The sequence below is a fragment of the Mus pahari genome, chromosome 11 (assembly GCF_900095145.1).
Source record: "Mus pahari chromosome 11, PAHARI_EIJ_v1.1, whole genome shotgun sequence".
In the NCBI taxonomy this organism is placed as follows: domain Eukaryota; kingdom Metazoa; phylum Chordata; class Mammalia; order Rodentia; family Muridae; genus Mus; species Mus pahari.
Window position 1 is genome coordinate 24,711,793 of NC_034600.1, and position 12,963 is coordinate 24,724,755.

A 12,963-nucleotide genomic window follows, 5' to 3' on the forward strand; every position below is an offset into this window, starting at 1 on the left:
AAAGGGTCATTTGACCTCCCAAAGAGGTCAAGACCCACAGGTTGAGAACTACTGTTCTACAGATTCAAAGACAGTTCTCCTGTAGAATATTACTCAGGAGCCAAATGTGACCTGAACTAACACAAAAATTTAGTGTCAGTAGTCATATATATTGATGTTTTTTTTTTTAAAAAAAAAAGTAGGGCTGGAGAGATGGCTCAGCAGTTAAGAGCACTGACTGCTCTTCCAGAGGTCTTGAGTTCAATTCTCAACAACCATATGATGGCTCACAACCATCTGTAATGGGATCGGATACCCTCTTCTGGTGTGTCTGAAGATAGCTACAATGTATTCATATATATATATATATATATATATATATGTATATATTTCTTTTTAAAGAATTTTAGGCCAGCCTAGGCTCCATCTCAAAACTAAGCAAATACATAAAACTTGATTTGGGGCTGAAGAAGTAACTTAGTGCTAAAGCACAAGCCTAGCACTGTGAGGCCCTGAGTTCAATCCCCAGTATGGGGACCGGGTGGATATCAATGCATTTGATTAAGGCGGCCACTTTAGGGCCCAGCGGGAGTACTGTGTAACGTGCAGCAAAGGCACAATAATAGAAGCAGCGTTCTGCAGTCCTCAGGATTCTAGAAGCCACGCCCTCAGCCGATCCCTGTGTGGTTTGCATGGGATCATGGGGGGCAGGGGGCGGTGCCTAGCGGCATCCATTCCTTCCTCAGTCTTCCTCCAGCACTGAAAATTCAGGTCTTGCTCCGCTCACAAAAAATGTTTCAGATCAAGTCCCGCCTGCAGGAAAGTTCTTCAGGGCCTCTGTCAAGTCTAGCTATCGATCAGTCAAACTTACAAAAAGAAAAAAAAAATCACATTGTTTTATGTGCGTAAAATATGCACACCACCAATCACCCCTTCGCTAGGAGCATGAGTATCTTGCTCTTTTCTTTTTGCACAGTGGGAAGGATTGAACCCAAGGCCCTAGGATATGTCAGGCAAGAATCCTAATAGTTAGCTACATCCCCAGCCCTCAGCGTCAATGTTTTTTAAATATTCATTTATTTTTACCTTCCCCTAAAAGGCAAACAGCCACCATCCAGGAAAGATGTGTTACAGATCTGTCTTTCCTGACTCCTGCAGAGTCAGCTGAGCCTGACAGAGGGGCGCTGGCAGAGCCAGATGCCATATGGGATTTCAGTCTGTGGCAGAAAAAATGAGACCAAATGGTTCAGTGTCATGGAGTTTCCCCATCATTCTTGAAAAGCATGCACCTCCCAGAATCGTAAGCCGGGGCACATGCTTGATGCACCAAACGAGCTCAAAGCAACATCATAATGATAACATTGAGAATAGTGAGTGTTCCCATGCCAGGAATGAGTGCCCACCCTCCCCCACTGATAGCTCTCGACAGGCTGTCAAGGTGACACAGTTAAAATGTTCACCCGAGGTGAACTGTGGTGGCTGCCTCTGAAGGGGAGAGCATTAGTAGGGACAGTTTCTCAGATGGATGAGTGGGGTTGGGGCACGTTATATCTACTGTTGGATACCATCAACAGACTAGAGGGAGATAATAAAAGACTAGGGGTAAAATATCCCCATTTAAGGCAGAATGTGGAAGCCAGGACCTCCAGGAAGGCTAGGGTAGAGGTGCATCTCCTGCATCTAGAGAACTGAAAGAGATGAGGATTTGGCCCTGGACAAAATTACACAGAAGCCAAGGAGCATCCACATGGTGGCTCACAACCATCTGTAATGAGATCTGGTGCCCTCTTCTGGGGCGTCTGAAGACAGCTACAGTGTACTTTATATAATAAATAAATAAATCTTTAAAAAGAAAAGAAACGGGACCCCAAGACAGGGGTGAAACATATAAGTAGATTCACCCAAGAACTCTGAGAAGCCAGATCCCTCCCAGCATGCTCTGGGCTGACCTCTGTCCATTCCTCTGCTACGTATATGAATGTGTGTGTGTGTGTGTGTGTGTGTGTGTGTGTGTGTGTGTGTGTGAGGATGTGCGTGCTCCAGAGGTTAATACTGAGTGTATTTCTCATTTACCTTCTATGCTGTTTTTGAGACAGGGTCTCTCATTGAACCTGAAGCTCACTGATTCCGCTAGACAGGCTAGACAGCAAGCCCCGCCCCAGGGATCCTCCCTTCTCTGCCTCTCTGGTGTTTGACTCACAGGCATCCGGCTTTTTAATGTGGGCTCCGTGTGTGTATGGGGGATGGAATGCAGGCCCTCCTGCTTGAGGAGAAAGCGCTTTATCGACTTTACTGACAGTGACATTTCTCCAGTCCCAGATCCTCCCGTTTGAAGAGCAATGCTTCCCTCTTGCTTGAGAATCTGCAAAGACCTCGTCTTGGAAGGTGCTGTTTATTCCTTCCTGGTCACCAGTGTTCGGTGTTTTGGGAATATGGTGCATGGGATTTATATGGAGCAGGTAGATACCTGAATGCAGTAGGCCTGCGCTACAGCAGGGTGAACTGGACTAGTTGTCAAATATACAATGGAGAGATGGATCACGTACCACGGATCATAAAGTGTATGAGAGAAGGACAGACACATGGAGGAAAATGATCAAAGACTAAGCTGGCTAGAACAGAAGATGGAGAGTCTCGATGAGATGGAGGAGGAGGAGGAGAATTACAGAGAGGGAGCAGAAAGACAGGAGGAGGGTGTCCAAGGGGCTTGCTGTCTGCACACTGTAGGAGGACATCTCTTGGTAATGGCAAATTCTAGGGCAGGTGGCTGAGGTACAGCAAAGGGAAAGGTCCCTGGGGAGGAGATTTAGGCATTAGCAAACCGCTGAGTGGACTGTCCCTATGAACCCTGAAGACTGGTGAGGGGGAGAGAAAAATACAGTGATCCAAGTCCTAGACTCATCCAAAGTGAAGGGCAGGAGCCAGGTGGTGGGTGGGGTCACTGATAGAAGCAGAGAGAGCCATTGTGCTTCGCAGCATGTGAGTCTGTACTGATGGTTGTTGGCAGTGCCCAGGATCAATACCAGGGAGGGAAAACATTGCAGGCAGGCACCTGTCTCATGGTTTTCTCGCAGTTCATTCAACATAGCACACATCATCGTAGTTTAGGCACCTGTCTCATGGTTTGCTCTCGCAGTTCATTCAACATAGCACACATCATCATCGTAGTTTAGAATGGAGCTTGTACCAACCTGCCTCGGGGTGCTCCACGGCAGCCTCTGGGGTCCAGGGTCCAGCCTTGACATAGCCCCTCTTTTCCAGTGCAAAGACAAACCCTCCATCTCCAATCACAACTTCTCCAGCATTTAAGCGTTCTAAGATCCCCTGAATTTACAGACGAGGGAGAGAAAGGAGTTTCAAAGTCAAGTTCTATTTTTAATGGTTTTGCAAGTGTATTCTTGAGAAGTATAATTTCTTTAGCACCCTTGGTGTGAGTGAAAGTTTCCACCTTCTGTGAGGCCGATTGGCTCATCAGAGCTTCAGTGATCTGAAGAGGTTGAAATGTTGCAAACCCAGAGCCAACCTTGGGATGTGTTTGAACCCCAATGGCACATAGTCTTCCTCTGTACATCTTTGTGACCATTAGGTTAAATCCTCTGGAATGTTCCAACAGACCCCTAGTTTCCAACCAACCAAAGGGCTGCGAATGCTGTCTGATGGAATCATCAAACTGTTATGACTTAGGAACATGGAATTTGGTTCCTGAGCCCTAATCGCTCAGAGTGACTCCGGAATAAACTGCCCCGTCCCTTTGAAGTGTTGTGTTTTTGCATCAACATCAGAAAAGTGCATATGTATTTTATACACTTGTTTGTGGTAGAATGCTCAGCTACTAGAAATTGGCACAATCGTGGGTATGTGCTGGGTTTGTGGGTGTGTGCAGAGCCTGGGAGTCTTCAGTACACAGGATAAGTTATTGTCCGGTAGAGCACAGAAGTAGAACACTTGCCTAGGGCTGGCGAGATGGCTCAACGGGTAAGAGCACTGACTGCTCTTCCGAAGGTCCTGAGTTCAAATCCCAGCAACCACATGGTGGCTCACAACCACCCACAATGAGATCTGACGCCCTCTTCTGGTGTCTGAAGACAGCTACAGTGTACTTACATATAATAAATAAATAGATAAATAAATAAATAAATAAAATTAAAAAAAAAAAAAGAACACTTGCCTTGTATGCTTGAGGCTCTGGTATAACCGGAGGGGAATAAAAAAAGAACACATATTTTCCATCTGTATATTGTAATAATTCAGCTCACGTATACAGTGAATGAGCAAATTAGGGCAGTTAGGATTTAGAACTCCTTAATTGTTTATCATGGGGGGGATGAGACCCTTAGATTCTTTTCCTCTGGTTCCTTATAAAAAGGATACTGTGCTGGGCGTGGTGGTACATGCCTTTAATCACAGTATTTGGGAGGCAGAGGCAGGCGGATTTCTGAGTTCGAGGCCAGCCTGGTCTACAGAGTGAGTTCCAGGACAGCCAGGACTACACAGAGAAACCCTATCTCGAAAAACAAACAACAACAACAACAACAAAAAACCCCAAAACCAACCAACCAAACAAAAAAGCTTACTGTATTGTCCCTATCACCACTCTGATGAAGCCCACCTCTTCGTCTTTTAGAAGTGCTGGACATTTAACCCAGGATCTTTTTTACTCTAGGCCAGCACTCTTCCTGAGATGCGTCACAGGTGGCACACGTTCTTAAAGGACAGCCGGTATTCTTACTCTATCAATCGCCTAGAGGGGGGTTTAACACTGTCAGAGCTTGGGCTAGCATAGAAGGCTTAACGGTATTTTGAAGACTAAGAAGCCATGAGACACCTGGTTCAGATAGATCAGAGGTGGACAAATCACTTACAGGCTTCCGTTCTTGGCACTCTCTGCCACGGCATATCTGTCACGCACCCAGGAGTTTGTAAGAATGTACACCCTGCACCCCGTGCCAGATCAGGGAAGAGGCAGGCATAGCATTCATGAGATGATTTCCGGGCTGTGCTCCACGGCTACTCCATTTTAGTGCTGTGCAGCGACTGCCCCTGTGCTCAGGTGCGGGAGATGAATTTTGAATTTCGAATTGGAAACGGGTTTTTATAGGATGGAAAGTAATTTGCTAGTAAAACTGTTTTTGCAGTTTCTAAGAATCATGAACTTTAAATTCAACATTCCTGATTTTCAAGTTCTCTCTCTGATTTTAGAAATGGGAAATTAAAACCCAGAGTCTCTACATAATTTATCCAAGGTCCTAATGACTCTCTCATCCTTGAGTGGCTTTTAGATTTGATTTCAAATAGAGGTGGGGGGAGGGTAGGACAGCTCTGCAAAGGAGAGTGAATAGCTCTGGGGGATACACTGGAATATGCTCCTTTTGTGACATCCCTGGGGGGATACATTGGAATATGCTCCTTTTGTGACATCCCTGGGGGGATACATTGGAATATGCTCGCTTGCGACATCCCACTTGCTAGCCAAAGTGGGCTCTTCAGAACTGTGAAGAGAACGCAGGCCACAGAAATAGCACGAGGGAGCACAGGCTTGCGCAGTGAGAGTCCTCTGCATCTCCGTAGAGCCTCCTTCATTTTAACTCTCCTCCTCCACAGCCCCACCCCACACTGTTAGGATTGCAAGTGCTCGGAGAGAACCCATTGGCATCTTCCCTGTGGAACTGGAAATCACATGAGGATGTACGCTTTCCATGGCTAAGCCTGGAAGTCTGAGTTAGCAAACTATAAAGATACAGAATTGCTCATGTGAATTTTGAAATTCAAATATATATCATGATTACAATGTGTCTAAATACTACATTTAAAGTTAAACCTGTATATATATACAGATATATGCATGTGATAGTGATCTATAGCTATATATCATATATAATATAAATATATACCACACAAACAATGGGTCCTATAAATAGCTATGACTCACTTCCAGTGGAAATAACTAGTGACATAGTGGCAGTTAACATATCAATGAGATATGTTCAATGAGAACACAATTTCAAGTTTTAGTACACAACATTTTAGCACGCAGCATAGCCAGGAATCTGATCTTTGGAAATAGGGGTGATTTCCTTATTGTGTCAATCATGTGTGGAGTGATTATGTCAGCATAACTTAGATTCTACTCGTTTTTTTTTTCTTTTTTGCTTTTTTTTTTTTCAAGACAGGGTTTCTCTGTGTAGCCCTGGCTGTCCTGAACTCACTCTGTAGACCAGGCTGGCCTCGAACTCAGAAATTTATCTGCCTCTGCCTCCCAAGTGCTGGGATTAAAGGCATGTGCCACCACTGCCGGGCTGATTCTACTAGATTTTAATTGCCTAAATCTCAGAATTTTTTTGTTCCTAAATTAAACAGCAGGATGCACTATAAAAAGCTTTGTGTGTGTGTGTGTGTGTGTGTGTGTGTGTAAATTATTAAAAGAACATATATAACATCAGCTTATTCTTTTAAAGCATATATCTGCCTGGACAACTAGCAGAATGTATATCAAAATGTTGCAGATGCTGTTCTTTGTATTTTATCCAGATTTTATTTTGCAATGAATAAGTGTCCTTGTCATATCTTTTAATGCATACTATAGCCCTCGTTTTAACATTTACATGGAAACAGAGGTATTGGGGAGGAGCCCTTATGCCACTCAGTTCTTTTCTTGATAATTCTCTAAAGATTCCCCCATCTTGCCCCTCCCCCCACTGTATCGTGTTTTCAGACATTGTAGCACTGTGTATCCTAGACTGGTCTTGAACTCTGAACCTCTTGCCTCTTTCTCCTGAGTGCTGGGATTTCATCCATGCCCCATCAGCCCCTAGTAGAGAGGCTGGTGACGTTTGTAAGCTTGAGTTTGTTTAGTGGATTAGAATCCATGGTTTTACAAATGGGACTAAAGAGGGGTTTTGTGTGTGTGTGTGTGTGTGTGTGTGTGTGTGTGTGATAAGCCATATTTGCAGTCTTCAGGGGACATCATTTAGTAAATCTATGGACTGACAGTAATTGAAACCTTACTTGACTCACACACCCTTCTCACACACCCACATGCCGTCTCCCCTGGGGCGTGGCGTTTACGTTTTAACAGGGTTAGCTTTCTTCCTCCCTTTCCCTTAGACGCCTTTTTGAATAGGTGTTTGTCCCTTTACAAACTGGGCACGCTCCGTGGTTTCCCAGCAGGGGAGAACTGAGGTCAGCCTGGCTCCATCTGTCTCCCAGCCACCTCCTGGGGTCTTGTGTGCCTGGTCTTGATATCAGATCCAAGTATATTACCCCTTCCCATCCATGCCTACATTCCCTATCACATAAGGTCAGATTTGGACTGACCTCCTGGGTCCAGCAGGCATTTTGTTTTTTAGAATTCTGTGAACAGCCCTTCCTCAGTGTCTTAAAATCATTCTACTTAATCGTTTTTGAAACTGTAACCATAAGGCAGTCAGGCGGGCTCTGCAGCTGCCTGCCCCTCCTGCACCCGGCCAGCTACCAGCCAGAGCCAACTCCCACTGTGAGAAATTGCACCCCCTGGATCCGTGAGCAGCTTCTCTGGGATATTTCTCTGGTCTTTAGGGGTGATGCACTCAGGAAGGGTTGAGTCTGATGGGCTGAAGGGGGCGCCCTGACATCCTAAGTGGCTGCGGGGGTGCCTTGAGTCCAGAAGGCTGTCACTCCACAGATTGGTTCAAAGTGGAGCCAGGAGTGCAGGAAGGCCAGAGACCATATAGAATGCACTATTTAGGAGAAACTCCGGGTCAGACAAAAGTTCTGAATGTTCCTTTTGACCTAACGCTGCCAATTAGTAGGATACCGGGCCACCTCCAGGCTCCAAGCACCTCTCTGAGTTTGCTGACATTGGGGGTACCCAGTTGATGGTGTATTGAGGGCTCCCTGCACACTCACCTTCTTGGCCTTCTTGCCAGCAACCGGTGCCATCTTTCCGGTGTAGTGAGTGGCGCTGAACACAGCTGTGGACTGGAGGGGAGCTGTCCTTAGCAAAGTCTGTGCTGCTGGGCCGCTGTTGGTCTCTTTATACAGCAGCTAGGATTTCCCCAGCCTTGGCCAGGTCCAACACATGGCCTCAGGCAGGGAACACGCCCACCAGCCTTTGAATCAGGCCAGGGACTAGCTGGGAAGCTGCCTGCGGGACGAGAAGTGGAGATTGGTCTCCTAGATGGGTGGAAACGCGAAGTAAGATAAGAAAAAAATACTGAGGTCGCTGCTTGCTCGTCTGCACACTGACCTTTGTCCAATAGCAGGCCTCTGACCTTGATCTAGAGTCAGGTACCCATGACCCACTTAAGCTGTCAGACCATACCCCCAAGAATTCCACTCAGTGACCAAATATTTGACAAAGGCGAAGATACAAGATCATTGCATGAGGATGCGATGCCCGGTAAGAACTTTGCACGGAGCGTAAACTGCATGACCTACACCTGGCAGAAGCAACACCACTTGGCCTTTGCAGAAGCGTTCAGTGCCAATCCTCAAGTAGAGGGTTTGTTCTCAGTGACCTTACAGGCAGGCTTGGCGGTTTCTGGTAACCGTGGCTTCTAGTAGGAATACCGCGCCATCTAACAAGCACAGAGCCTACCAAGTAAACGGCAAAATGGGAAAGACCCTGAAAACCTTAAATCTCCACATGAAAACCAAAAGCGAAGCAAACGGGAGAGGAACCGGAAGCAGCCTCCGGTGCAGTGGAGCACAGCTATCTGCTGATGTAAAAAGGTGTTTAACCTTTAGGTGATTCATGATAGTTCCTTAAATGTTTACAAAACATGATGATTTAAAAACTCTAGAAATCTCACCTACAAAAACTGCCCAACATATTAGTAGACACTTAAAGACAACAAAAGAGTGGGCTTCAGAACCTTTTATCCAAATAAACACAGGAGGATATTTTCCTCCTGCGGAACAATGGTCTCAGTTTCACACATGCAGAAGAAATTACAGTAGCAGACAACACACTGGTAAAAGTTTAAAGAGATGTATGAATGATATACAATGAGAAAGCTTTTTTTTTTTTTTAAGATTTATTTATTATATGTAAGTACACTGTAGCTGTCTTCAGACACTCCAAAAGAGGGTGTCAGAGTCAGATCTCATTATGGATGGTTGTGAGCCACCATGTTGCTGGGAATTGAACTCAGGACTTTTGGAAGACCAGTCAATGCTCTTAACCTCTGAGCCATCTCTCCAGTCCGAGAAAGCTTTTTTAAAAGTCCACTTCCCTCTGATGAATATGTAAAAACTTAAAAATGGAGAAAAAGAGAAAAGATATATTGAAATTAATTCAAATGACACACACACACACACACACATATATATATATATATATATATATATATATATATATATATATGTATATATATTGGTTTTTTTTTCAAGATAGGGTTTCTCTGTATAGCATATAGCCTTGGCTGTCCTGGAACTCACTTTGTAGACCAGACTGGCCTCAAACTCAGAAATCCACCTGCCTCTGCCTCCCAAGTGCTGGGATTAAAGGCATGTGCCACCACCGCCTGGCAACAGACAATATTTTACTGCCCCCCCTGCCACCCCCATCCATCAACCCTATACACTATCAGGAGTCTGGAAGAATGAGGTACATTCACAGTACATTAATGCTTTCTTTGGCAGGGTCCACATCTCCCCCCACTAATGTCCTGGAGAAACTAAGTAGGTAATAGTTAGTTAATGCCCTTGCTGGCTATAACAGTAATAGTCAATATTGGTGCACTGCACTGTGGACTCCAGGTCCTAGAGGGCTTTAGCAGGGTTTACACACACACATCCAGACCCTATAAAACAGTGGGGATTTTAAACCAGTAGCTTTGGGCTAGAAAGATAGCTCAGTGGTTCCGAGCACGAGCTGTTCTTCCAGAGGACTCGGGTTTGATACCCAGCACCCACACGGCAGCTCACAACTGTCTGCAACTCCAGTTCCAGGGACTCTGATATCCTCCCCTCACACAGACATCTATGCAGGCAAAATGGCAACGCACAAACAAACAAACAAAACCTAGTAGCTTTAAATTGAAAACAAATCATGAAGTTTTAGTAAATAATATAGACATACAGCAATTAAAACAAACAAACAAAAAAAGATTGTCCTAGCTGCTGTTGCACATTCAAGTCCTTGCTCTGGATAAAACCATCTTAAAAAAAAAAAGACTTTGAATTATGTATATGAGCATGCATGTGTGCACACAAGTGCAGGCGACCATGAAGAACTAATGACATATCAGGTCCCCTGGAGCTCTAGCATCTGGGTGTCGACTGCTGAGCATCCAAGTCAGGTCCTCTGGAAAAGCAGGAGGTGCTCTTTCCTGCTGAGCGTCTCTCCTAGCGCAGGAAGTAACCACTCTGATCAGCCCACTGTCTGATTTCTGGGGGAAATGCTATGCTTGTTTCACAATAAGCGTGTTTATTAGAATTCGTGTCTGAATGCAGGGTTCTTTGTTCTCTGAATGCTCACTGACTCCTCCTTTCCCCATGTGATTTATAGGCAGCTGCTGAAAGAGTTTTTTTACCTTTCCTCAGCCTCCTAGCTTTTCTTCCAGCCCTCAACTAGGTCTATGGAAACGTCATCCACCTGTTGTTTCCATGTAGGATACTAAACCCACAGTATGCTGAGTGCTACGGTGCCCAGGCGTCAGATGTGTCTTCTCCAGTTATTGATTTCCCCATAGGGCTGTGCATCCCTACAGGCAGATGGGAAGAACTCTTACAGTCAGCAGATCTCCAGTTCCTTTGCCCTGATCCCAAAGAACTAAGTCCGCCGTAGCATGCTCTGTAGTAGGCAGGTCTTGGGAGAATGCCTGCGTCCTCTGAACTCTGCTTCCACAATGAGACGAGGGAGGTCAAAAGGCTGAAGTCCTCGCCTAGTGCAAAATGTTCAGGGTTAAAAATAAATCCCGAGGGAGAGAGGAGGGTTCGATCTGGAAATTTAACTCCTGAGTTTCATAACCTCAAAAAAAGAGAGATGATTGTTCTGGCTTTGATCTGCCCAGAACCTCAGAGCATTTATTAAATCCCACTTGGCAAACATGAAACCCTGTAAGGCAGGGCTTTGCGACACTGCATGGAGCTAGAGGTGAAGGACCCCTCCTTTGTGTACCCCAAAGAAGAAGTAGACAGTGTCCCGCATCAATGTTAATGACCTTCTTATCAATATGTAGGTGGCAAATGTCGGGGGGCCTTCATCTCCTGTTCAGTTGGGATTTCCTTTTAAATGGAGTAGGGGCTGAGGTGTAGCTCAGTGGTATAGTGCTTGTCTTGCATGCATGAAGGAAGCTCTTAGAGAAATAAATAAATGACTGAATAAATAAAGCAATTAAATGTGAAACTGACTTTCCTCAGATCTTTTAAAATTATTATAAAACTTGAGTCACTGAGCTCTAAACTATTGAAGATGCTTTGTATTTTAATACAGGGTTTAATGACATCTGACACCTGTGTAGAGCTCTTTGCAAACTGGTGACAGAGAAGTGTAGCCAATGCCCATGTTTCTTTTGGCAAAGCCAGTGTTTATTAAGAAGGAAACTGTGATTCTTTTGTGCAGGGCATTCACCCCTTCCTGTGTGCCATCCGAGCCATGCTCAGTGTGCTACATACATCTGATTTGTTTGCTTTTCAACCTCTGCTGAAGGGTGTGTGTGCGTGCTTGTGCTCAGTGCAGTCTCTCTCTCTCTCTCTCTCTCTCTCTCTCTCTCTCTCTCTCTCTCTCTCTGTCTTTCTCCCCCCCCCCTACGAGCGCGTGTGCCCTCCCTCCTGCCCCAGCCCTCCTCTTTGCTATGTTGCCCTGGCTAGTTCTGAACTACTGAGCTCAAACTTTCTGCCTTAGTCTATTATCTGCTGTTTTATTTTGGGGGTGAAGGGAAAGGTTGGAATGAAGTCTAAAGACTTCCTATTTCACAAGATTGGCACCTGAAATCTTTGAGTCCAGCAGCCTAAATGTGTAGTTCCTGATTTGGAGACTCATAGCCCAGGAAAGGGTCCATGACTTGCTCTCAGCCCCATAGGGGCGTTTGAAACCAACTGTGTGTGTAGATACATGTAGGTGTGGGTGTGTATATGTGTGCATATCCTTGTACTTGTTGAGATCAGAGGTCAATTTGCAGTTTAACTTCACAGGAGCAATCCACTGTGTGAGTGTGTGTGTGCTGACTGTGTGTGTATGTATGCTGACTTTGTGTGTGTGTGTGTGTGTGTGTGTGTGTGCTGACTGTGTGTATGTGTTTACTGACTGTATATGTGTGCTAATGTGTGTGTAGGTGTACATGCTGCACATGAGTGTGGATGTCATTTCACATACATGTACACACACACACACACACACACACACACACACACACACACCATTCTCTCATTTCTATTCCCTAGTCTACTGCACCTAAAGAGGAATTGAGCCGGGCAGTGGTGGCGCACGCCTTTAATCCCAGCACTTGGGAGGTAGAGGTAGGTGGGTTTTTGAGTTTGAGCCCAGCCTGGTCTACAAAGGAAACCCTGTCTCAAAAACAAACAAACAAACAAACAAACAAAAAACAACCAAACAACCAAACAACAACAACAAAAAACCAACCAACCAACCAAAAAACAAACACAAAAAAAAACCCAAAACAAACACAAAAAACAAAAGAGGAATTGAGAGGGGTTTTAAGAGACAGCTGATAAAAGCCGTGCCTAGGTAAAGAATTGCTCTGGGATAGACTGGTAGGTAACCCGAGTCACCTTTAAGATTATTGCTAGAAACACAGCCCTCTGCCAAGTTATAAAAGTGGGAATACATTCTCAAGAACCAATATTGTCATTGCCCACTGTCTGCTGAACCTCAAAACTGCAGGAAGGCTGGCTGGGCATGAAAGTACACACCTATTGTGGGAGCTTTCAAGGGTCCCCCTGGGGATTCAATAAGAAAGACATGGGATTCAATAATAAAGACATTTTAAAAGATATATAATATATATATATATATAATATATATATATATATATATATATA

The 12,963-nt window shown here is 44.9% G+C and overlaps 1 protein-coding gene across 1 annotated transcript in view; it reads right to left on the bottom strand.

Moving 5' to 3' along the window:
- Nucleotides 1–8,361, bottom strand: part of Bhmt (betaine--homocysteine S-methyltransferase) — a 21,712-nt gene extending 13,351 nt beyond the window's left edge. Inside the window, exons 1-2 of the mRNA XM_021208497.1 lie at nt 7,864–8,361; nt 3,171–3,303 (exon numbers count right to left, since the gene is read on the bottom strand). Coding sequence (XP_021064156.1) covers nt 3,171–3,303; nt 7,864–7,896 — 166 coding nt within the window. The 5' untranslated portion in view covers nt 7,897–8,361. The remainder of the gene's footprint in view (nt 1–3,170; nt 3,304–7,863) is intronic.
- Nucleotides 8,362–12,963: the final 4,602 nt, after the last annotated feature.